The sequence below is a fragment of the Bos indicus genome, chromosome 18 (assembly GCF_029378745.1).
Source record: "Bos indicus isolate NIAB-ARS_2022 breed Sahiwal x Tharparkar chromosome 18, NIAB-ARS_B.indTharparkar_mat_pri_1.0, whole genome shotgun sequence".
NCBI classification, from domain to species: domain Eukaryota; kingdom Metazoa; phylum Chordata; class Mammalia; order Artiodactyla; family Bovidae; genus Bos; species Bos indicus.
In genome coordinates this window covers 55,388,646-55,414,209 of record NC_091777.1, presented here as the reverse complement: position 1 = coordinate 55,414,209, position 25,564 = coordinate 55,388,646, and the positions used below count along the sequence as shown (strand labels likewise).

Genomic DNA, 25,564 nt, shown 5'->3' with positions numbered 1-25,564 from the left:
GAATTGGAGGGAAGGCACAAGGGTGGCTTAATTTACTGAAAAGGTCAGAAAGGGCACTTAGAGACGAGCTGTCTCCAGTTGGGTTCCCAGGGTTTCTCCCTTGTCTGAGAGTGGAGGAGAGCATAAAGGAGGTTTATCAAGCTGTATCCTTGGGATGCATACTTGGAAAGGAACTAGGATTGAGCAGAGGGAGAAGCTGAACAATGGTGCAAGCTCAACAATCTCGGCGGAGTCCACAGGTGCTCTTGACCCAGCTCTTCTGAGTTGTCTCACTTGGGTTGAAACATGTGGGTCTTTAAATCTGCCCGTGGTCAATTCTTGCATATGGACTGTCCTGGGGGGGGGGGGGGGCGTGAGCTCGGGCAAGGTAGGTCTCTCTGAAGCTGGGGACATCCCTGATTCTGATTTGACCGCTGAAGGCTGCCTGCAGACAGCACTCCCCAGAGGTGTGCGGCAAGTCTTCTGTAGATCTGGTGACACACATCCCTCTCCATCACGGGACATTTCAGCAGAGACTGAACAAGGTGAGGAGCAGAGCGACAGAAGCTCAAGAGAGGAAGAGAACTGCAGCACCAGCAAGACAGAGGCTGGAGCGAGCTTGATGAGTTCAAGGAACAGAGTAGCAGTTTGAGTGTAGTGAGTGAGGAGGTGGCGGGGCAGAGGTAGAAAATGAGACGTGGGAAAGCGCTAAACAAGGGACAGAGATGTGGGATCTGGGAACAGGCCGGTTACGCTTACTAGGGTGTTTTTATATGATTGACTGAAGATGTGTGCTCTGGCTGTTAAACTAAAGTGAAAAAGACCGTCTCTCACATCAATGCGATGTCATATGAATGTAACGATCAGACTGGCAGTGAATGAGGCTGAATGGCTGAAATCTATTCCTAGTGTCTGGCTGTGGTGAGGGACAATGGTCGTAGTCGCTCAGAGGGTTTTTCTGTTTTGCTTTTAAATATTTATTTTTGATGGCGACAGGTCTTCGTTGCTGTGTGTGGCCTTTCTCTAGTTGTGGTAAGCGGGGGCTACTCTTCATTGCAGTGCACGGGCTTCTCACCGCGGTGGCTTCTCTTGTTGCAGAGCACGGGCTCTGGAGCTCGGGCTTCAGTAGTTATGGCAAAGGGGTTTAATTGTTCTGGGGCATCTGGGGTCTTCCCGGACCAGGGATCCAACCGAGTCCCCTGCATTGGCAGGCAGATTCTTATCCACTGCACCACTGGTGAAGTCCACTGAGAGGGATTTTATGAAGGAGGAGGAGGACAGGGAGGGAGAAGAGGAGGAGGAGAGGGAAGAGGAGAAGGAAGGAGAGAATGGACAGGAAGAGAAGAACACCAACAACTTGAGGTTGCATCTGGGCTCACAGGAAACAGATTCTGCAATTGATTATTGATGTCTGTCATGGGCACCATAAGGGAAAAGTTGAGGCCATCTTGCAATGAATTTTCTACCCTCCATTGATGTACTAATTTATTTATTAATGATTTAATAAGTACCTACAAATGCTCCACCCAAGTCTGTAACTTCCCAGAAAGAGATAGCAGGCTGCAATTATCTCCTAGAATCCCTGGGCTGAGAATCTGATCTCTGCACCATACGACTCACCAGCGTTTCCTTCCCCACACTTCTGGATCCCTCACCATATCTGTCATTCTAGGAAGCGGAAAAGGCAGCCCCAGAGTTAATGTGGGGCTCCCTTTTGGTGGTTAGACCGCATTTTCCCTCTGTTCTTCACAAAGGACCAAGTGATGAAGCAAGATGGTGAACAGGTTCTTCCTAAAGGTGATTATCTAAGCTTGAAAGATTTGATGAAAAAGATGAAGCAGGTTCCGGACTTAATATGTCAGCCTTCCACTGGAGACGTGTCTCCTTCCCTTGAAAAGAAAATCAAAAGCCAGTGTTCAGGTAACAGGTACACACTGACTCAAATGTAACATGAGTTAAAAAGTGACTTCATGTTGATTTTTAAGATTCAGTTGGGAATAAAATGATGCAGCTGAGCCAAGAGCAGTTAGATACCTGCTGCCCCTCACCTGGCTCATGGGATCAAGTCAGTGAATAATAAGCACCTCAACCTCACCTGTGCTGTAATATGTTCGGTAGGAGCAGGACTTGCAAGGAGATGGTTCTGTTCTTTTTGTTTGTTTATTTTGTTTGCTTGTTTTTGGTTGTTTGGGGCATGGCATGTAGGGATCTTAGTTCCCCGAGCAGGGATCTAACCTGTGCCCCCTGCAGTGGAAGCATGGAGTTCTAACCACTGGACCGCCAGGGGAGTCCCGAGATAGTTCTTCTCTGATGGTTACAAATTTGAGGCTGAAGACTAAAAATGTTCTTAGACTTAGCCACGGATTGGGGACCACTGTGGGTTTGTTTTTTTTTTTTTTTAGTATTCACCCTGTTAAGATGGGGGCTTCTCAGGCGGTGTAGTGGCAAAGAATCCACCTGCCAATGCAGGAGACACGGGAGACATAGGTTCCATCCCTGGGTTGGGAAGATCCCCTGGAGAAGGAAATGGCAGCCCACTTCAGTATTCTTGCTGGGAAATCCCATGGACAGAGGAGCCTGGCAGGCTACAGTTCACGGGGTCTCAAAGAGTCAGACATGACTTAGTGACTAAACAACAATATCAACAACTGTTAAGATGGTAGAGTCCCAAACCGACTTCTTCGCCTTTCCTCTGTACGTGGAAGATAATTTTCACCATCAAACTAAATTTCAGGAAGAGTCACGGATTTTGGTTCTATAACCCACATGCAATTGCAAGGATAAATACTGCTGGAATCACCAGGATGGTCCCATATCTGACGAGAGGGCTTCTGTTTACTTTCAGATTCCAGAATTACAATGTGACAAAGTCAGTGCAGGAGGTCCAGAGAGAATTTTTATAGGCTTTAGAATATGGAAGCTGGAAGGGAAAGAATAGAAAAAAGGAAGGATGAAGTGGGTCCCATGGAGACAGTTAATGATGTATGGGCCAAGGTTGGGAAGAGGGTGAGAGGTGAACCTAAGCTTTTCCCTGGTTAGCTACTCAGTGAAGCAGGTACAGGATCAACAACAAGGTTTCTGGGGACGTGTGTGTGTGTGTGTGTGTGTGTGTGTGTGTCCTCAGTCACAAAGTCATGTCTGACTCTTTGCAACCCCAGGGAGCATAGTCCACCAGGCTCCTCTGTCCATGAGATTTCCCAGGCAAGCATACTGGAGTGGGTTGCCATTTCCTTCTCCAGGGGATCTTCCCAACCCAGGGATTGAACCTGTGTCTCCTGCATTGGCAGGGGGATTCCTTACTGCTGAGTCATCAGGGGGACCAGAGAGGTCTTGGTTATCTCTTTTCAAGTTTGTCCTTTCATTTAAAGTCTCAACTCAAGAAATTCCACTTTCTGAATTTTTCACACCCAAATCCTCCCAGACCTAAATTTTGGAATGACACCTTTCTGGTTCTGAAATCATTCGCTCACCTCCTCACCCTGCTCCTCTGCTTTTCAGAGACATCCTGATTTCTTCTTGTCTTCTACTTTGGGAGGTTGTCCCAGCCTCCCCCACCCCCGCTAACTTCACCTTTTCTCTGAGAAATAGAACTCGTCTTACTGGAAAACTCAGCAAATCATGCTGGAAGGAAAAGAGCTCACCTTTGCATCAGCAGTACACCCAAGTGTGGTCCCGGTCATAGTTGTAAGAGGTTGCACACCATAAAAGGTTCTCCTTTGATCCTTTATTGGTGCAGTTAAAATAATTCTTGTTTTTGTAGTTGAACGGGAAGTGGCAAGGGAAGCCAGGAACCAATGAGGAAATTCCTAGGGAGGAAGTGGAGATAAGACGGGGGTTACTCCTGTGTCTTTACATCACAGTGAGGCTTCATCCTCACTTAAGCTTGTGTTGTCTGAGCTCCTGCCGAAGGGGTGATGTGTTGTTGTTTAGTCGTTAAGTTGTGTCAGACTCTTTTGCAACCCCGTGGACTGTAGCCCACCAGGCTGTTCTGTCCAATGGATTGTCCAGGCAAGAATACTGGAGTGGGTTGCCATTTCCTCTTCCAGAGGACTTTCCTGTCTCAGGGCTGGAATCTGAGTCTCCTGGGACCCCTGCATTGGCAGGCGGATTCTTTACCACTGCGCCACCTGGGAATTTGTTCAAGAGAGAGTCCAGTCATCTCTATCTGGTAGACAAGATAAACCCAAAGGTTTGGTTGTTTTTAGATGTTAATGGATTTTGTATCTAATTTAGCAATCTTGCTTCAGCTTGGCATTCTTTTCTTCATTGACTATGTACAATCGACCCTCAGTAGTCACAGGTTCTCTGAGGATTCAATATTCCACTCGAGGAATGCATTATCTAGTTGGTGAATCTGTGGCTCCAGAACCCACAAATACTGAGGTTGGGAAGATGAGCTGGAGAAAGGATAGGCTACCCACTCCAGTATCTTGCCTGGAGGATTCTATGGACAGAGGAGCCTGGCAGGCTACAGTCCATGGGGTCGCAAAGAGTCGGACACGACTGAGAGGCTTTCACTTTCAACTCTTCTACACCATTTTATATAAAGGACTTGAGCATCCATGGATGCTTCTTACAAGTCCTTTGAATTGGCTTCACTGTCTTTCCAGTTCCATTAGTAACAGATTTTTCAAAACCTTATCATATAGCATACTCGTTATTTGAGTGTTGGATATTTAATATTTTGCAAATTTTATACTGGCCCGTTTCTCTTGGATCTTAAGGAGACCACATTTTTGCCTGTGGCATTATGGCATTCTTTATGCTATTTGTTCATCAGATCTCTGAGGGCGGGAATCTGCATATTCATCATCATAGCCCCAGTGCTCAGCTCAGGGTCCGGCACACAGTAGGGCTGGGATAGACATTTGTTGAGTGAATGAATGAAGGACTCCACCCGTGCCCACCCAATCCCCTTCCCCATAGTACTGGTGTCGGCACAAAGACTCCACTTCCCGTCCTTATCCATGTTCTCCGTGGTTGGACACCAGAGCTTGTTGTTTTCGTCCTCAAGGCATTCAGAGACCACATGATTTCTGTACGTGGCAGGGAAGATGCAGGGCTTGCTGAAAGAGTTTCCCCCGTACTCTGAAAATAATGATGGAAACGAACATAATTAGAGCCTTATGTTCCCAGGTGGCGCTAGTGGTTAAAAAAAGAAAAGAAAACAACCTGCCTGCCAATGCAGGGGACATAAGAGATTTGAATTCAATCCCTGGGTCGGGAAGATCCCTTGGAGGAGGGCATGGCAACCCACTCCAGTATTCTTGCCTGGAGAATCCCATGGACAGAGGAGCCAGGCGGGCCATAGCTCACGAGGTGACAAGGAGTCTGAGCGCGCGTGCTCACCGCCCGGTCCCCACGCCCTCGCGAGAGTCATTGCTGGCCGCCGTCCCCACCCCCAGCGAACACACCCTCCTTGTTGCAGCGCCTCACCGTTGGTTTCACAGTATTTCCACTGCTGCTTCTCATCAAAGCTGGAAGTGACTGAGCACCACTGCCTTCCAAATAAACTGCCATCCGTGATGCAGCCATTGTGGGGCTTTCCCCGGTAGATGAAGGGGAAGACACACCGTGGATAGTCTGTGTAGAAAGACGTCCATGAGTGCTGTGACATTTCTCTGGTCATTCATTTTTTGGCTGCAAGACTTACAAGACCTTAGTTTCCCAACCAGGGATCGAACCTGTGCCCCTTGCATTGGAAGAGCGGAGTCCTAATCATTGGACCACCGGGGAAGTCCCTGGGGACCTCTTTTCCAGAACTAAAAAATACATATATCTACTTGTAATTTCCTAATTCAGTTTCAACCGGTTGATCCTGATTTGCTTGAACTGCAGAGGACTTTGCAACAGAGGCAGTGCAGGCTCAACTTGTCTTTAGTCACTTCGCTTTATTGTGCTCTGCAGAGATTGTGGTTTTCACAGGTTGAAGGTGTGTGGCAACCCTGCCTTGAACCAGTCTGTCGGAGCCAATTCCCCAATAGCACTGGCTCACTGTGTGTCCCTGTGTTACATTTCGGTAATTCTCCCAATATTCCACACTTTGAAATTATTATTGTATTTGTTATGGTGGGTCAGTGATTTCTTTTTTTCTTTTTATTACATAGGCTTAGTTGCTCTGAGGCATGTGGGATCTTCCAGGACCAGGGATCAAACCCATGTCTCCTGCATTAGCAGGCGGATTCTTTACCACTGAGCCACCAGGGATTGGGTTAATCAATGATCTTTGATGTGGTGAATGCAATTGTTTTGAGGCACCATTAAATACATAACCTATGGATAAGAAATTGCTTCTAATGGACAAGAAAAGAAAGTGTTTTCCTGAGATGAAAACTACTCCTGGTGAAGATGCTGTGAAGAGTGTTGGCATCACAACAAAAGTTACAGGATACTATATGCAGTTAGTTGATAAAGCATCAGCAGGGTTTGAGAGGGCTGACTCCACTTTTGAAAGACGTTCTACTGTAGGTAACATGCTGTCAAACAGCACTGCAGGATGCAGAGAAATTGTTCACGAAAGGGTGCGTCAATAGATACCGCAAACCTCTTTGTTGTCTTGTTTTAAGAAATTGCGTCACCCCAACCTTCAGCACCCACTACTCTGATCAGCCAGCAACCATCAACATCAAGGTAAGACCCTCCACCAGCAAAAAGATTGCATCTCACTGAAGATTCAGAGGATGGTTAGCATTTTTGAGCAATGAGAGAGTTTTTAAATTAATAGTATGTAATTATTTTAAAGACATATAATGCCATTGCGCATTTAGACTGCAGTACAGTGTGACATATCTTTTATATGTCCTGGGAAAGCAAAACATTCATATGACTCACCTTATTGCAATATTTGCAATGTTTCCCTACCGGTAACTGCATGTTGGTTTTCTGTGTCTGTGAGTCTGTTTCTATTTTTTTATTTTTTTTTTATTTTTTATTTTTTTACGAGATTTTACAGGCACTAATCTTTGGATGAAGGTTTTATTAGCTCTTACTTTAAATATATCATCTGTATTTGCGTGTGTGTGTTAGTCGCTCAGTCATGTCTTTGCGACCCCATGGACTGTAGCCCGCCAGTTTCCTCTGTCCATGGGATTTCCCAGGCAGGAATACTGGAGTGGGTTGCCATTTCCTTCTCCAGGTGTTTCTATTTTATAAATAAGTCCATTTGTATCATTTTCTAGATGCCACTTATAAATGCCACCATGAGATATTTGTCTTTCTCTGATTTACTTAATGCGATAATCTCTAGGTCCATCCACGTTGCTGCAAACAGCATTATTTCATTCCTTTTAATGACGGAGTAATATTCCATTGTGTGCGTGTGCGTGTGCATCTCACATCATCTTTAACCATTCATTTGTTGATGGACATTTAGTCTGCTTTCATGTCTTGGAAAGCACTACTTTTAACACCATTATCTTTTTCTTTTTTGGCCATGTCACATGGCTTGTGGAATCTTAGTTTCCTGACCAAGGATTGAACCTGGGCCCCAGGCAGTGAAAGTGCTGAGTCCTAACCACTAGACTGCGGGGAAACTCCTCACTCTATGATCCTTAGCGTTATTACCCATTATTAACACTCAGTGTTTGGTCTGCCAAAAAAAGGTCATATTACCCACGCCTCCACATTCTCTTTGGTAGCCCATCCTCTGAAGGCGCCTGCTGACGGATCACGTGGTACCACTCACCTTCTGTCAGGCAGTGCTTCCACCGTCCGTCGTAGATGGCTCTGGTCGAACACCAGGGGGATAAGCTGTTGGCTCTGGTGCAAGAGAAGTAAGTAGAACCCTTGTAGGTGAAGGGAAAGATGCATGAATCTTTCTTATCTGAAGGACAGAGGGACAAGTAGGGGATTAGTCCCAAAGAAGGAGCCAAGGATGAGACTTGGTCTGCTTTATATGATGGCCTGAAGTCTGCAGTATAGTCTTTGCATCTAATTTCCTAACGACATACAAGAACATTTCCAGCTTATGTTTGGACCCAGAGTAGTAGGGATGAGTTTCATAAACAGTAAAGGCAACCAAGATATATTATGTCTCCAAACCAGCATGGCTATTGCAAATGGCATACAAGACACTTTTGGTGACAGGATTCCCTGGCGGTCCAATAGGTAAGACTTCATGTTCCCATGCAGGGGATGTGGGTTCACTGGGGTGGGGCTTCGATCCTTAGTTGGGGAGCTAAGATCTTACATGCCTGGCAGCCAAAAAAAAAAAATATATATATATATATATATAAAACAGAGTCAATATTGTAATATATTCAATAAAGACTTTTAAAAAAATGGTCCACGTCAAAAAATCTTTGAAAAAAATTTGGTAAATTGCAAGATTCCATCAGGTTATGAAAAGACACACATGAAATAATTTTGAATCACAGACTAAAAAACCATTTCGTTTTCCAATGCTTTTTCAATCCTCCTGATGACATAAAAGAAAAAGCTTCAATTTAATGCTAGTATTTCCTACAATATCTCTAATACTTAATAATCTCCCTTTTTAACAAAAAAAAAAAAGAGAGAGAGAGAGAGCAGGACTCGGGCTCAAAACCCTTTTAGGACAATAGTATCTAGTAGAATTTAATAATGGGCTTTTGCTCTCATAGTGTTTATTTTTATTGGTACTTCCTATTTATGGCAAGTAGCAGTGCTTTTATAGATTACAGGGCTGATGCTAACAATTCATTTAAAATAAATGTATTCAGGAAGAGGAAGCACATTGAAAGAAAAATGGTGAGTGCAGAATATTCTTGATGGCATGCGGGTGGTGGCAGGTATGGAGGGGGTGACCTTGAATGAGTAAAGTTTTGGAAACACAACTCTTGACCTTTCTATCCTTCTGTACCAAGATGGGGACTTTATCTTTTACACCAGGTATCCTCAGAACCTAGAAGAGGGACTGGATCATAGCAGATGCTCAAAAAATAACTGACAGAATAAAATAAATTTGGGAAACACCATGTGAAATAGTGTTAAACAGGTTTCTTCAGTGATGGGATTCATCACAGAAGTCCATATGCAAATGAGGATTGAATTAACGAGCGTGAAATAGAGTATACTGAGTTGTCCTTTTTATTTTTTTCCCCATGAGTCAATAGTGCTGGTGATGAGTGGTCCCTGAAACACCTCTTAAGAAATGCTGTTCTGGGACTTCCCTGGTGGTCCAGTAGTTAAGACTCCGCCATCTAACATGGGGGGTGCGGGCTCGATCCCTGGTAGGGAAGTTAAGAGCCCACATGCCTCGAGGCCAAAAAAAAGAAAAAGAAACATAAAGCAGAAACAATATTGTAACAAATTCAATAAAGATTTTAAAATGATCCACATCAAAAAAAAAAAAAACAACAAAAACCCACACCTTAGAAAAAGGAAACGCTGTGCGAACCCAATTCTTCATTTCATGGAGAAGGAAAAGAGGGCCCATACAAGGAGTGATTTAAAGTTAATACCTTTTTCTTTTTTTTTTTGATAGTAGAGTGACAATGGGCTTCCCTGGTGGCTCAGTGGTAAGGAATCCACCGGCTAATGCAGGAGACATGGGTTTGATCCCTGCTCTGGTAAGATTCCCTGGAGAAGGAAATGGCAATCCGCTCTAGTATTCTTGTTTGGGAAATCCCATGGACAGAGGCCCCTGGCAGGCTACAGTCCATGAGGTCACAAAGAGTCGGACCCAACTTAGCGACTGAACAACAACAATTAGAGTGAGGACTTGGATTTTTTTCAGCAGGATCAGAACGGCCCTTGCTTTCACTTTGCCGTCTCCTCCACATTCCTCTTTCCTCCCTCAAAGACATAATGATGGGTTACTATGAGTAAGATGCTCTGATAGGTTATGTGTGTGCACACACATAAATGCATGCATGTGTGTGCATATATGTACATGTCTGTCTTCCTCCATGTGTGTGCATGTGTGTTAGCTCATGTTACAAAGATGGTGAGGCAAAACTTCCATATATTTGCCACACCCAGCTTCCTTCTCTTTCTGAGCTCATAGCTAGAATCCATTTTGCTGTCTCTCTCTCTTTAAAGAATTTTTGATGTGGACCATGTTTTTTAAAGTCTTTATTGAATTTGTTATTGTATTGCTTCTGTTTTATGTTTTGGTTTTTTGGCTGAAAAGCATGTGGGATCTTAGCACCCCGATCAGGGATCAAACCCATACCCTCAGCACTGGAAGGCGAAGTCTTAACCACCAGAGTGCTGGAGAAGGGTCTGCAGTTTCTCTTATAGTTAGGTGGGGCCATGGACTAAGTTATGACTCATAAAATGTGGATTAAAATGATGTTATCATTTCCTGGCTGAACAAAATTTCCAATCAACCCTCCACACTTCTTTGTTTCTCTGTCTGCCAGTTGGGCATAGAATGGTGGATCTCAATGGAGAAGGGGCAATTATGACCTCCCCCACTCCAGGGGACATCAGACAATGTTTGGAGACATTTCTGGTTGTTACAAGAGGGAGATGGAGGAACTGGTAGCTGTGCTACTGATATCTACCGGGTAGAAGCCAAGGATATTGCTAACCATCTTTTTAAAATGTGTCATTGTCTGTGCTGTGTGTTTATTGCTATGCACGGGGGAGCCTGGTGGGCTGCCGTCTATGGGGTCGCACAGAGTCGGACACAACTGAAGTGACTTAGCAGCAGCATGGGCTTTCTCTAGTTGTGGTGAGTGGGGACCACCTTCTAGGTGTGGTGCATGGGCTTCTCATCACGGTGGCTTCTCTTGTTGCAGAACATGGGCTCTAGGGTGCAAGCGCTTCAGTAGTTGTGGTGTAAACGGGCTTAGTTGTTCCCTGGCATGTGGAATCTTCCTGGACTAGGAAGTGAACCTGTGTCCCCTGCACCGGTAGGCGGATTCTTAACCACTGGACCACGGTAAGGATATTGTTGTTTAGTTGCTAAGTCTTGTCCGACTCTTTGCGACCCCATGGACTGTAGCCCGGCAGGCTCCTCTGTCCATGGGATTCTCCAGGCAAGAATACTGGAGTGGGTTGTCATTCCCTTCTCCAGGGGATCTTCCCCACCCAGGGATTGAACCCGCGTCTCCTCCATGGCAGGCAGATACTACTTAACAAAAGTTAACTGTCGTCATCATTAATGACTGTCCTCACCCAGGAACACCCCTGAGTATACAGGATGCTGCTGGTGGTGGGGAGGGCAGGCTGGTACCCCGTGTACATAGAATTAAGTTTATCCTTGGGAGCTGTTAGCAAAAATCAACACTAATAGATACTATTAGCCATCTGTAAAGTAGTCCAGCAGATGGTCTAATCTTCTTAACTGGGTTAAAACCCTCCATAATCCGAGACTTGCTGACCTCTCTGTTCTCACTCTGCGATTAACATTCCCTTGACCTTCCTCCATGTTCTTTGTCTTTGGAGTTTTGCTCATGTCCTTCATCCTGCCCAGAACGACTCTGCTCACTGCTACTCATTCATCAAGACCTGGTTCAGCCTGGATTAATACGCTTGCTTGCTCTTATAATACACTGGGCCAATCTTTGTACATGAACTAACCATTTTTAAAAAACTTTTAATTTTATATTGGAGTATATCCAACTAACAGTATTGTGGTAGATTCAGGTGGACAGCAAAGAAACTCAGACATACATATACATGTATCCATTCTCCCCCAAACTCCCCTGCCATCCAGGCCACCCACATACCATTGGGCCGAGTTCCCTGTGCTCTGCAGTAGGTCCTTGTGGGTGGTGCATCTTAAATACAGCAGTGTCATACTCACCAGTTTTTAAGATAATATTATCAGTTTATGTCTCTCGCACTTCCATTCATTGTAAACACTCTGAGTGTAGGGTGTGGGTTTTGTTTACTGTTATGTTTCTGGATCAAAGCACAAATCCAGGCACTTCAGAGTCACTCAACCTATATGTATTGAAAGGACTACCCTGGTGGTCCAGTGGCTAAGATTCCATGCTCCCAGTGCAAGGGGTCCAGGGTTCGATCCCTGCTGGGAAACTAGAGCCCACAGGCTGCAATTAAGAGTTCCCTTGCTATAATTAAAAGATCCCGAGTGCTGTGACTAAGATCTGTTACAGCCAAATAAATATAAAAATGTGTATTGAATAAATTAATCTATAGACATGTGCACGTGGGGTCTTCCTGGACTAGGAGTTGAACCTGTGTCTCCTGCATTGGCAGGCAGATTCTTTACCACTGAGCCAAAAAGGAAGCCCCACAATTTTTTTTGTAATGAGTATAAAGGGAATTTCCAAGTAAGGGATTCTGAGCTTTCAGTGTACTGGAATTATAGAGCCCCCTCTTTATATTAAAATATTTATATCCGCCTTACCATGTGCTGATTCCCCTGGTGGCTCAGATGGTAAAGATCTGCCTGCAATGCAGGAGGCCGGGTTTGATCCCTGGATCGGGAAGATCCCCTGAAGAAGGAAATGGCAACCCACTCCAGCATTCTTGCCTGGGAAATCCCGTGGATGGAGGAGCCTGGTGGGCTACAGTCCATGGGGTCACAAAGAGTCGGACATGACTGAGCAACTTCACTAACCTGTGCTGAATCTGTGAAAGATGCTTGCGTCTGTTATTTTCTTTAGGCTTCAACATCGTCCCATGAGGTAAATGCCATTATTCCTCTTTCAAGGCTGAGGACTGACTTCAGAGAGGTTACAGGGCATGACCAAGGTCACACAGAGAAAAAGCGGCAGATCCAGGGGCCACACCCCACGTCGGTCTGAGATTTCTACTAGGCTATCTTGTCCCTACTTGGATCCAGTCATCTTTACTTCATTCATTCTTTCCAGGTCCCAAACCCTCCCCATTGCTTCCCAGTATACTCACTTCCAGTTGTTCCATAGGAGTAGAGGAGGAAGGCCATCCACCCCAGCAGGTAACTGGGCCATCCATTCATCTCGGCTGGCTTCTTCTTTCTGGATTGAAGGAAGACAAAAATTTGGCTCCCATGGGTTTCCTTCCTCTTCCACTAACTCCCAGGTTTGATGTCACGCAGGCTATTTTCTTTCTATCCCCAGGGGGTAAGAAAAAAATAGCTTATTCTTACAAAGTGAAAAGTGAAAGTGTTAGTCATTCAGTCGTGTCCAACTCTTTGTGATCCCATAAACTGTAGCCCACCAGGCTCTTCCATCCATGGGATTCTCCAGGCAAGAATACTGGAGTGGGTAGCCATTCCCTTCTCCAGGGGATCTTCCCAACCCAGGGATTGGACCCAGGTCTCCCGCATTGCAGGCAGACATATACACATATATATATTCTGTCGTTATAGAGGGGAGCATGTGATGGAAAGATGAAGCATTTGTTGAGCACTTACTGTGTTCCAGGCTAGACGCTCAACATTCTTGCTGCCACTAGGTTCTCACGCACCACACCCATCTCCTCGGCTGGCTATTAAAAGTACCTGAACAATAAGCATTACTATCCTCGTCAATCATAATTTCTCCTGGCTCTGGTTGCCTCTATGGCATTTCCTCAATGACATATAAATAGGCCATTCTCAGCAGAAACGACAATGCCAGTCTTAGCCTTGGCGGTCTGGGTTTCCTTTGCGGCTCAGCTACTATTGCCTTGTCTACTACTGGCTCCCAGTTACTGAGTGCCTCTTGTATGCTGATGTTCTAGGTTTTGTATCCACTTTACTCCTTCTAGCAAGCAGAAGAGCTGGCATGGTGATCATCTCCATTTTGCAGAAGGAAACTGGAATTTGGGAGGTTGCATAACTTATCCAAAGACCACAGATGGTAAGTGACAGATAGCAGGTTCAACTGCTGTCAGTATTCCTCCCAGTCTCTTGAGTTATTCCCCTATGAGTAAAGTTTTGCTCTTCCCATCTCCTCCCTGCATCCTATCAGTCATCAAACCCAGGTGATTGTACTTTTTGAATAGCTCCTGTATCCACCCCTCTCTCTCTGTCCCTACCGTTACTGATCAAAGTCCGGGCTTTACCGTCTCTCCCCTAAACGCTTCTTGTGTTCCCCTTGATGATACATTGGCCTCCAGTCTCTCCTGGTCTGGTATACAGGGCTGCTGATCGAATTCCCCTGATGACTTTACGATTAACTCCTCTATTCAAACTTTATTCCATTTCCCCCCCATTTTCCACCTCTGTACCCTCCTAAGATTTGAGGAGTGACAAAGAAAAGGGGAGACTGAAAGCGAGCGATCCCCAGACAGGCTCTTCTCTGTAGCAGACCCCTTCACATTCCCGAAGAACTTCTCAGTCTCCTGAACATCTCTTGAGTTTCAGAAAGTCTGGCTTGATGGTTCAGATCAGAGGATGAGAACATGCGGTAACAAAGAACAGCAGTCGGGTGGGAGGACAGAGGCTGTGATAAAGACGAACCTGGCAAAGCTAGTTCTGACTGTGAGGTCGGGAAGTCTCTTCAGATAAAATGACATGAAAACTGAGACCCGGAGGAAGAGAACAATGAGTAGCCATGAGCGGAGCTGGGCTGCGTGTCTGCAGCTCATCTAGGCAGAGACAGCAGGATGTGACAAAAGGCTTAAGATGGAAAAGAGCTGGATGCGTTCAAAGAACAAGACGAGCTGGAACTATATCACTCCAGCGGGATATAGTGGTGTCACTAGATACTACTCATATCTTTGGCTATGAATGCTTGGTGAGGTGAATAGAGTGGACCCTGAAAAGCCTTCCTTGTTTTCTAAATGCAAGTTTGGGACTTCTCTGGTGGCACAGTGGCTAAGACCCTATGCTCCCAATGCAGAGGAGGATCCAGGTTCAATCCCTGGTCAGGGAAGTAGATCCCATATGCCTCAATTAAGTGTTCACTTGCAGCAACTAAAGATGCCGTGGAGCAGCTAAGACCTAATACAGCCGAATAAATAAATAAATACATATTTTTAAAAGATGCAACTGGAGGGCTTCCCTGTTGACTCAGTGGTAAAAAGAATCTGCCTGCTAACGAAAGAGAAACAAGTTGGATTCCTGGTCCGGGAAGATCTCACAGGCCTCGGAGCAACTAAGCCCCTGCCCCACAACTATTGAGCCTGTGCTCAAGAGCTGGGGAGTTGCAGCTACTGAGGCCATGTGCCCTGGAGCCTGTGCTTCGCAAGAAGAGAAGCCATTGCAATGAGAAACCTGTGCACCGCAACCAGAGAGTAGATCCTGCTCGCTGCAACCAGAGAAAGCCCACACAGCAACAAAGACCCAGCCAAAATAAAATAAATCAAATTATTTTAAAAATGCAACTGAAAGCCACTGGAGGGATTAAAGTGGGGAGAAGCAGCAGTCATTAATTCAGAGTTCTTCATCACGTTTATCGTAACATTCACAGTCCATACCAAGCCCTCCCCTCAAAGCTCATTCCTTACCTCTTCTCCTTTGATCTATTCAGACTACACTAGTCTTTTTTGCTGTTTCTTGCATAAACTAGCTAAGCTTGCTTATGCTTCAGGGTCTTGTTCTTCTCTTCCCCTGGGTGCTCCACCCCCAGCCCCCACTCAGACCAGAGATTTGCATGGGACACCAGACGTGTGTGTCATAAAGGATTTTCATGCAGACTCGAGTTGATATGGACTGCCATTCTGGAAGGTTAATGAACCTACTTGGATCAAGTCGTGGATCTTAATAGAAAATAGGTTGGGGGTGGTTCAAGGCAAGGAATGGGCTATAAAGTGAGTCTTAATAGCTGAACGTCTGGAACATTCAGGTTAGGGCCAAGCGATTCCTCAAGCGCCCGCACGTTCAAACGTGCTGGAGGTCACCTTGTCCCGGGCCATGGGGTGGTTGGGGCTGGCATCCTGCCTCTGTCACCACACTGTTGGCTGGTAGGAACGAGAGCTGCTGGGGTCTTGCAGTCAACCTGCAGTCCGGCTTGGGTGCAGTTTTCCCAGTCATCAAGTGAGGGAGAAAAAAACCCACCACAAGACCTTATGATAAGAGCCATAGATGTTGGAAAGTACTTTGCAAATGATGGAGGGTGTACAAGCTAGATAATAACTAGATAGTCCCCTTTGTGCTAGGCAATCCCCTTTGTGAATAAGGGGGAGAGACAGATTCGAACCTCTTCTTCTAAACTCTTCACCACCTACAATTTCATGCTTATATCTCTGCTTCACCATACTCTCCGATATCTATACTTTCATTAATTCATTCACCTCAAATTTTCCTTTCAAACCCCCTTCCCAATATTCAAATTTAATCATTTTTGACCTATATACTAAGATATCCCCAAAGGCAGAATGTGGAATGCTGTTAAAGGCCTGAACTTGGTTTGAAAGCTTTGCCTCTTAGAACCTTTACGATGTTAAGAAAGTTATTCATTGTGTTTATGCACCAGATCTTCTTCATCCATTCATCTGTGAGTGGACATTTAGGTTGCTTCTATTTCCTGGTTATTGTAAATACACATGGCTGATTCACTTCATTGTGTAGCAGAGCTAACACAGCACTGTGAAGCAACTGTACCCCAATAAAGTAAAAGAGAAAGCTATTCAGGGCTCTGGGTCTCAGTTCTTCATCTGTAAAATGGAGACAATGATGGTAATTGCTGCTGCCTCCGAAAGTCAGGGTGAGGTAGTTAGTAGATGCTAATACCCAGATACTCATCATCGCCAAAGATATCCACGCCCTAATCCCCAGAACCCGTGAATATGTCGCAGTGGGGATTTCGATTACATTAAGGATCGTCAGATGGGGAGATTACCCTGGATGATCTGGGTGGGCTCAGAGTAAGCATAAGAGTCCTTATAAGACAGAGGCAGGGACCTCTCTGGTGGTGCAGGGGATAAGAATCTGCCTGCCAAGGCAGGGGACATGGGTTCGATCCCTGGTCCGGGAAGATTCCACGGCACGTGGAGCAACTAAGGCTGTGCACCACAACTGCTGAGCCCACACTCTAGAGTCAAGAGTACTGGCATGGAGAGCTGCAACTACCGAAGCCCACATGTCTAGATCCCGTCCTCCGAAACAAGAGAAGCCACCGCAGTGAGAAGCCGGCGTACTGCAGCTAGAGAGTAGCCCCTGCTGACTGCAAGTAGAGAAAGCCCTCATAGAGCAATGAAGACCCAGTGCAGCCAACCATAAAGACATTTTTTTGTAAGGCAGGTAGGAGAGGCAGGAAATCAGATGGAACAATGGAAGCAGAGGTTTGAGTGACATCAGGAAGGGGCCATGAACCAAGGAAAGCAGATCATCTTTATAGAGTTTGTTACAACATTGCTTCTGTTTTATGTTTTGGTTTTTTGGCCCCCAGGCATGTGCAATCTTGTTTTCCCAGCCAGAGATCAAACCTGAACCCCCTGCATTGGAAGGCAAGATCTTAACCACTAGACCACCAGGGAAGTCCCACAGAGGGGCAAGTCTTTAGAAGCTGGAAAAGCTGGGAAACAGCTTCTCCCTTAGAACTTCCAGAAGGCACACAGCCCTGCCAACACCTTGATTACAGCCCAGCAAGTCTTCTGACCTACAGAGCGTAAGAGACTAGATCTGCGTTGTTTTCAGCTCGATAATTTTTTTTTTTTTTTTTACAGCAGCCCCAGAGAACTAATACAGACCCAAAAGGCTTTGAACAGCACCTGGCCCATAAAATATGCTTAGTAAATATGAGTCGTTATCATTTTCATCATCACTGTCCCCATCTGAGTCAGTCATCCTGGAAGATGTCCAGAAAAGATAATTTCCAATCCTAGTCCTTCTCGTAAGCTGGCTTTGTGACTCTGAGCATTTCACCTCTCATAATATCTGTTTTAACAACTGCTAAATATATTTATCATTGTGGCTTTGACAAAGGATGGTCCAGACGTGAATTCCAGCTTATCCAGGGGATCTTGGGTGTGATATGGGTAGTGATTGATATTCAGGGTCTTGGTCTATATATGGGACTACTGAAATCTACCCCATTGGGTTGTTTTCAGAATGAGATGAGACCACCTAAGCAGAATTCTTATTACATGATGGGAGCTCAATAAATAACAGAGGTCAACATGTGCTGAGCACTTGTGTGCAAAGCGTAACTTTGGGTGCTTTGTTTAATTAGCATTTAATTATCACAAAACCCTATGAGGTGGGACTTCCCTGGTGGTCCAGTGGTTAAGAATCCGCCTGCCAATGTAGGGGACACAGGTTTGACCCCTGGTCCAGGAAGATCCCACATCCCTTGGGTAACTAAGCCAGTGTACTACAGCTACTGAGCCCGAGCTCTAGGGCCCATGCTCCACAACAAGAGAAGCCGTGCAATGAGAAGCCCACGAACCACAATGAAGAATAGCCCCCCGCTCGCCGCAGTTAGAGAAAGCCCGAGTGCAGCAACAGCGACCTAGTGCAGCCAAAAATAAATACATAAAAATTAATTGTAAAAAACTCTGTAAAAAACCCCAGGAGGCAGGAACTATTATTACCTTGTGTGATAGAAAAATAGGCAAGAAATATATGGTGACGGCCTATAGAGGTAGACGCAAAACTCAAACCAGGCAGCGCAAACAGGCTGTGATCCTCTTCATCGTTAAACCAACTGGGGATGAGTTTCTACAGAGCCAAGTTTCTCCTTGTCTTTTTTCTTTTTGGAAAATAGTTTATTAATTCATTATAGAGACAGATACATGATCAATGCCTTGGCTTAATACCAAAGAATATTATAATCATAAGGAGGGGACAAATGCTGGGAAAATAATTAAATAGTGCAGCAAAACTGCTGCTGCTACTGCTGCTAAGTCACCTCAGTCGTGTCCGACTCTGTGACCCCATAGACGGCAGCCCACCAGGCTGCCCCGTCCCTGGGATTCTCCAGGCAAGAACACTGGAGTGGGTTTCCATTTCCTAAATACAAACAAATAAATGAGCGGGTACCGATGACATTTGTCATGCATTCAGTTCAGTTCAGTTCAGTCGCTCAGTTGTGTCCGACTCTTTGCAACCCCATGAATCGCAGCACACCAGGCCTCCCTGTCCATCACCAACTCCCAGAGTTCACCCAGACTCACGTCCATCGAGTCAGTGATGCCATCCAGCCATCTCATCCTCTGTCGTCCCCTTCTCCTCCTGCCCCCAATCCCTCCCAGCATCAGAGACTTTTCCAATGAGTCAACTCTTCACATGAGGTCATGCATTAGTAAAAGATTTTTAAATGAGACCCCAAAACACATAAGACATCGATGGCAGATGACAAAGGGATTAATACTCTGTAAAAGGCCAATGGACTCTTTTCTAATAAAAATACTGCCACAAACCCACAAACCTAACCCTTTCAAATTGCCCAGAGCTCAAATCATATATAATTCCAGTGAGTGGTAACTTTCTTATCAACTGTGAGATAAGCTTATTACCAGTTTTATCACTTATCTCAGAGCCAAGTTTCTTGAAAGGATTCAATGGAACTTCGGACTTACTCGCTTAACTTCAAGGTACCATACTTGTGACTGTCACTAACCACTCTGCCTGGAGCCCAGAAAGACTGCCCAGCTTTGAACAGAAGGGAAACAAGTCTGAGAATGGAGTACCACCTAAGTTGGGTGAAGAAATGAGGATGCAAAGAGGAGCTTGCCCTAACCATCATGACTCTCTCCGTGCAGCTCAAAGCCTGACTTCAAAGCTGCTACTTCAATCACACATTGAACTGTTTGTTCTTAATCTACACCTAGCTTCCTCTAACACCCTCTTATTTTTGACCTTATCAGCTGCCAAACCAACACACCTCAGACCTTTCAAATATTGTCAGCTTCCCCAACCCTACCATCCCTCCAAATTCTCTTGTGAATCTGGCTCTCGTTCCTCAAATAAGGGTCACATTTCATTAGGTTTGCTGGAGAAGCGTCAACTACAGGAGACCATAATGTTCAAAAACCTCTGGACTTTGTCTAATAGCAACGACTGGAAACAAGATGAGTAGTGAAGGCGGGAGAACTGGTACAGTGAGTTCTGATTTGCCCACAATCAAATCAGACTAACCCCGCAATACTTTTAAATAGAATGAGTTGCATGTGTATGTAGTCCATGGGGTCGCTAAGACTCAGACACAACTGAGCGACTTCCCTTTCACTTTTCACTTTCCTGCATTGGAGAAGGAAATGGCAACCCACTCCAGTGTTCTTGCCTGGAGAATCCCAGGGACGGGGGAGCCTGGTGGGCTTCCGTCTCTGGGGTCGCACAGAGTCAGACACGACTGAAGCGACTTAGCAGCAGCAGCAGCATTCTGCTATAAAAACACAGTATTAAGTGAAGAGTCCAAGTTCTAGACAAGACTGGACAGTGTATGTATGTAAAAACATCTATATCCACTTTTTGATTCATTCAGATGTTCATTTACTCATTTGTTACACATTTGTTATGCATCCTCTATACGGTGTCATCAGTGACGTGGACAAGTGAAGTTCTGGCTCATATAAGGCTAATATTTTAGACTTCCCTTGTGGCACAGTGGATAAGAATCCACCTGCCAATGCAGGGGACACGGGTTCGATTTCTGGTCCAGGAAGATCCCACACACCGCAGAGCAATGAAGCCCAAATGCCGCTACTACTGAGCCTGTGCGATAGAAGCGCGGGTACTGAAGCCCATGTGCCCTAGAGCCTGTTGCTCTGCAACAAGAGAAACCACCAAAAAGAGTAGTCCCCTCTCACTGGAACTAGAGAAATTCATGCAAAGCACTACAGACCCAGAAAAGCCCATAATGTAAATACATAGATAATTTTTTTTAAGGCTAGTATTTTATTGGGATAGGGGAGAGAGGAAAAAGGAATAGAGGTTCCATCTGGGGTGATAAACAAGTCCTAGAACAAGATGGGAGTCATGGTTGCACAATATTGGGAATGTACTTAATGCCACTGACTGCTACTGCTGCTAAGTCGCTCCAGTCGTGTCCGACTCTGTGCAACCCCATGGACTGCAGCCTACCAGGCTTCTCCGTCCATGGGATTCTCCAGGCAAGAACACTGGAGTGGGTTGCCATTTCCTTCTCCAATGCATGAAAGTGGAAAGTGAAAGTGAAGTCGCTCAGTTGTGTCTGACTCTTCGAGACCCCATGGACTGCAGCCTACCAGGCTCCTCAATCCATGGGATTTTCTGGGCAACACTTTAAAACGGTCCATTTTGGGGAATTCACCGGATGTCCACACGGAGTAGTTAGGACTCCACCCTTTCACTCGCAGGGCTGGGTTTGATCCCTGGTGGGGGAACTGAGATTCTCTCAAGCCATATGGCGCATCCAAAAAAAAAAAAAAAAAGTCCATTACAGGTTATGCGCAGTTTTACCACAGTAAAAAAAAATCATCAACATCATTTCAGAATAAGTGCAGTGAAGACAATAAACAGGGGGCTGTGGTAGATGGTGCCTGACAGGTGTCTGCTTTAGGCGATCAGGGAGGTCCCCTCGGAGCACAGCCAAGGTCAGGTTGGAGTCAGCTACACAGTCGTGGGGAAGAGCATTCCAGGAAAGGGGACAGTAAGAGCAAAGACAGCAGGAGGGCTCTCCTGGGGAGCAGAAGGAGGTCCATGCGGCCAGGCCACGCTGAGTGCCAAGGGAGGGAAAGAGCATCAGCCACTGAGGGCCTTGTTCTCCACGAGACACTGCAATTGTGTTTTGCATGGGCTTGGACTGCAGGAGATCCAACCAGTCCATCTGAAGGAGATCATCCCTGGGATTTCTTTGGAAGGAATGATGCTAAAGCTGAAACTCCAGCACTTTGGCCACCTCATGCGAAGAGTTGATTCATTGGAAAAGACTCTGATGCTGGGAGGGATTGGGGGCAGGAGGAGAAGGGGACGACAGAGGATAAGATGGCTGGATGGCATCACTGACTCAATGGACATGAGTCTGGGTGAACTCCGGGAGTTGGTGATGGACAGGGAGGCCTGGAGTGCTGCGATTCATGGGGTCGCAAGGAGTCGGACACGACTGAGCGACTGATCTGATCTCTGCACAGAAAATTCTCCTGAGTGGACACGTGAGAAAGCAGTTAATACTGGTCACCTCTGAGAAGTGGAAATGAACAACCCAGGGCACACATGGGACTTTTCCCAGGTAAACTGTTACCTTAGATGTGCATGGTACATCTACCACATACATGGTTTTCTTAATTTAAAACAAAAATTGTACATGTTGTATCTGTATGCATATACAATATGGTTATATACGTGCACGCACACACATGTACACATAATCTATGCTGTCAGTGCTTGTGCTCAGTCTTGTCTGACTCTGCGGCCCCATGACCTGCAGCCTACCAGGCTCCTGTGTCCATAGCACTTCCCAGGCAAGAATACTGGAGTCGGTTGCCATGCCCTCCTCCAGGGGATCTTCCTGACCCAGGGATCAAACTCGCATCTCCTGTGTCTCCTGCATTGCAGGCAGACACATGATAGATATTTAAATACATTTACACAAACACATACATGTTGGATGTACATATATACTGCTGCTGCTAAGTCGCTTCAGTCGTGTCTGACCCTGTGTGACCCCGAAGATGGCAGCCCACCAGGCTCCCCCGTCCCTGGGATTCTCCAGGCAAGAACACTGGAGTGGGTTGTCATTTCCTTCTCCAATGCATGAAAGTGAAAAGTGAAAGTGAAGTCGCTCAGTCGTGTTCGACTCTTCGCGACCCCATGGACTGCAGCCTACCAGGCTCCTCCATCCATGGGATTTTTCCAGGCAAGAGTACTGGAGTGGGGTGCCATCGCCTTCTCCATACATATATACACAGACACACAAATAATTAAGACTGGGAAAGAAAACATAGAAGAGCCTTTGCAGAAAAGCAAAACTACAAAATTACAAATTTAAAATGGCAAAATTTCAAATCTACATAGATAGCTGGCTTAAGGGTGGATTAACTTTATAAAGTGGCTCTTAGGGACCAAATTTACGGAACATCTATAGGGCAAAGCACAATGCCTGAGTCTTCCTCAGAGCCAGCATTTCATAGCGATTAGGAGACCGTGTGGACGCTTCACTGATCACTGGCAGAGTGACTCCAAGCAAGACCTGCTACAATTAGTTAATTAAGCAAACTTACTTTGGGAATATTTTATGATTTTCCTCTCTCTTTTCCTTTTTGTTATTTATTGTCTCCCACTTTTCAGAGAATGTTCAGTTCAGTTCAGTTGCTCAGTCGTGTCTGATTCTTTGCGACCCCATGAATCACAGCACACCAGGCTTCCCTGTCCATCACCAACTGGAATTCACCAAAACTCATGTGCATCGAGTTGATGATGCCTTCCAGCCATCTTATCCTCTGTCGTCCCCTTCTCCTCCTGCCCCCAATCCCTCCCAGCATCAGGGTCTTTTCCAATGAGTCAACGCTTTACATGAGGTGGCCAAAGTATTGGAGTTTCAGCCTCAGCATCAGTCCTTCCAATGAACACCCAGGACTGGTCTCCTTTAGGATGGACTGGGTGGATCTCCTTGCTGTCCAAGGGACTCTCAAGAGTCTTCTCCAACACCACAGTTCAAAAGCATCAATTCTTCGGCGCTCAGCTCTCTTCACAGTCCAACTCTCACATCCATACATGACCACAGGAAAAACCATAGCCTTGACTAGACAGACCTTTGTTGGCAAAGTAATGTCTCTGCTTTTGCATATGCTATCTAGGTTGGTCATAACTTTCCTTCCAAGGAGTAAGCGTCTTTTAATTTCATGGCTGCAATCACCATCAGAGAATGTTACTGTCTAGAAAATGCTTCCCCTACTTAATGATAGTCTGTATTCTTAGTCTCTGTTCACCTGGTTCCATTCATCTACTTATCCATTTGTTCTTCCTTCAGTCCTTCTGTCCATCTATCCATCATCCATCCTTCCACCTATCTACCCATCCTTCCTCCCATCCATCCACACATCTGTCCTTCAATCCTTCCACCCATCTATCCATTATCCATCCTTCCATTCATCTCCCCATCCTTCCTTCCATCCATGCATCCTTCAGTTCTTCTGTCCATTATCCATCCTTCCATCTCCTCATCTTTTCTTCATCCATCCTTTTATCTATTCATTTAATAAGTATCCCACAACCCTACCATTTGTATTGTTTATTTGGCAACTACGAAAAGGAAGTGTACACCATTTTTGACTTCAGCAGTCAGATCTGAGACATCTGTATCTGTCACCCAAGGCGGAACACAAGAATAGCCACACCAGGTAGTACTAAGGTGCTGAGTGGGAGGCCAGCGAACAGTCTAGCCTGCAGCCTCTGCTCTCTGGTTTTCTTAAGCCAAAAATATCACAGTGGAGCAACGAGAAAAGAATGGCTCCCAACCAATCAGAGTTCAGAGCCCACCTCTTCCATTTGTCTACTGGGTAGCCTTGGAAAGGTCATTTCACCTCTCTGACTTCCAGTTTTCAACGTTCTCGTCTGTCAAGTGGAGATAGCTATGACAGCTATTGTGAGGATTAAGGGAGCTCGTGAGCATAAAGCCACTGGAGTACAGAGTACCTTCAAAATACCGAGCCCTTCAGCTCCTCAGCAGCAAATAACTCTGTGTCCGAAGCAAAACCTCTACGTAAGACTCCCTCACAAACACACACACCCCTCTTCTATTACGGATTCAAGCTGCCTTTGGAGAGCGGAGAACAGGACCTCGGGAAGATCTCTCTGTGTCTCAGCTTCCTCCCTCATCAAACAGAAAGAGTGAACCTTACCTTAGAGGCGTGAATGCAAAGCTTCACAGAACCATGAAGCTATGCGTCCACCAGCAGGAACTCAGCAGGAAATCTGTCCGGGCTAGTTTCCTTTTCTTCCATCTCTTTCCCCCAAAGTCAGGAGAAAGGCAGCCTTCCTCAGCACGACATTGTTCACACTCTGTGATTTCACCCACTCCTGACCTGCCCTCAAGGCTCCCGCCCCCACTTTCTCTGGATTTTCATTTCCAGAGCTCTAGAGCCACGTAGTCCAGTATGGTGGCCACGTGTGGCCTGTTAGCATTTGAAACGCGGCGAGTTCGAATCATCACAGGTTGTAAGCATAAAATACTGGACTCTGAAGATGCAGGGTGAAAAAAAATGTAAAGTATCTCATCAATATTATGTTGAGGACATGTTAAGGTAATATTTTAAATATATTATTTTTAAAATGGCTGTTTCTTCTTCTTATTTTTCTTACTGTCAGTATGACCACCATGATACAAGTAGCTCACATCATATTTCTCCCAGTGGACAGCATTGCTCCAGACCCCTCCCTTCCTTGCTGTGGGGGCCCCCAGGTCCCGATCCCCACACCATCCCAGGTTTCTAGGTTGAGGTGTACCTTTAAGAGAGTTGTTTTCCGCCCTAGCTGTCTTCAGGAGCCTTCTTTAAGGTTTTGCTTCCAAAATCGCTGGATTATCTGGGGACTGGCCCGATTGTTTTGGCTCCAACCAGTCTGTAGGATGAGACTGCAGTTCCCCCAAGGAGAGTTCTCTGTAAGTGGTTACAATCAGGGGCAGTTTGGGTGGGATAACCCCATGGTTAATGATGTCCCAAGGGGATCTCATGTGTATCTATGAGGCTCATAAAATTCAGTCATGGATATAGTAATGGGGTCTTGCGGGGGCTGGGATCATAGACAAGAATATTAATGAACAGAGGAGGAAGAGTTCCTGGATATTGAGCTACAAGGAAGTGGACAGGTTTCAGCTGGATAATGAAGCTCCTAGACCCTGAGAATTTTCTAGAATGAAGGGAA

General features: G+C 45.6%; 1 protein-coding gene across 3 annotated transcripts; it reads right to left on the bottom strand.

Annotated features, from left to right (window-relative positions):
• Window positions 1-1,450: 1,450 nt before the first annotated feature.
• Window positions 1,451-25,345, bottom strand: ELSPBP1 (epididymal sperm binding protein 1). Of its 3 annotated transcripts, none has more exons than XM_019978737.2 (7): window positions 25,148-25,345; window positions 12,784-12,872; window positions 7,664-7,801; window positions 5,416-5,562; window positions 4,909-5,067; window positions 3,621-3,785; window positions 1,451-1,868 (listed from the first exon to the last, which is right to left on the bottom strand). In XM_019978737.2, the coding sequence occupies exons 2-6, from the start codon at window positions 12,851-12,853 to the stop codon at window positions 3,628-3,630; spliced, it is 672 nt and encodes a 223-aa protein (XP_019834296.2). In that variant the 5' UTR covers window positions 12,854-12,872; window positions 25,148-25,345; the 3' UTR covers window positions 1,451-1,868; window positions 3,621-3,627. The 3 variants fall into 3 exon arrangements, with proteins under 3 accessions (XP_019834296.2, XP_070627474.1, XP_070627475.1); XM_070771373.1 differs by lacking the exon at window positions 25,148-25,345 and adding an exon at window positions 24,544-24,723; XM_070771374.1 differs by lacking the exon at window positions 25,148-25,345 and adding an exon at window positions 15,289-15,519.
• Window positions 25,346-25,564: the final 219 nt, after the last annotated feature.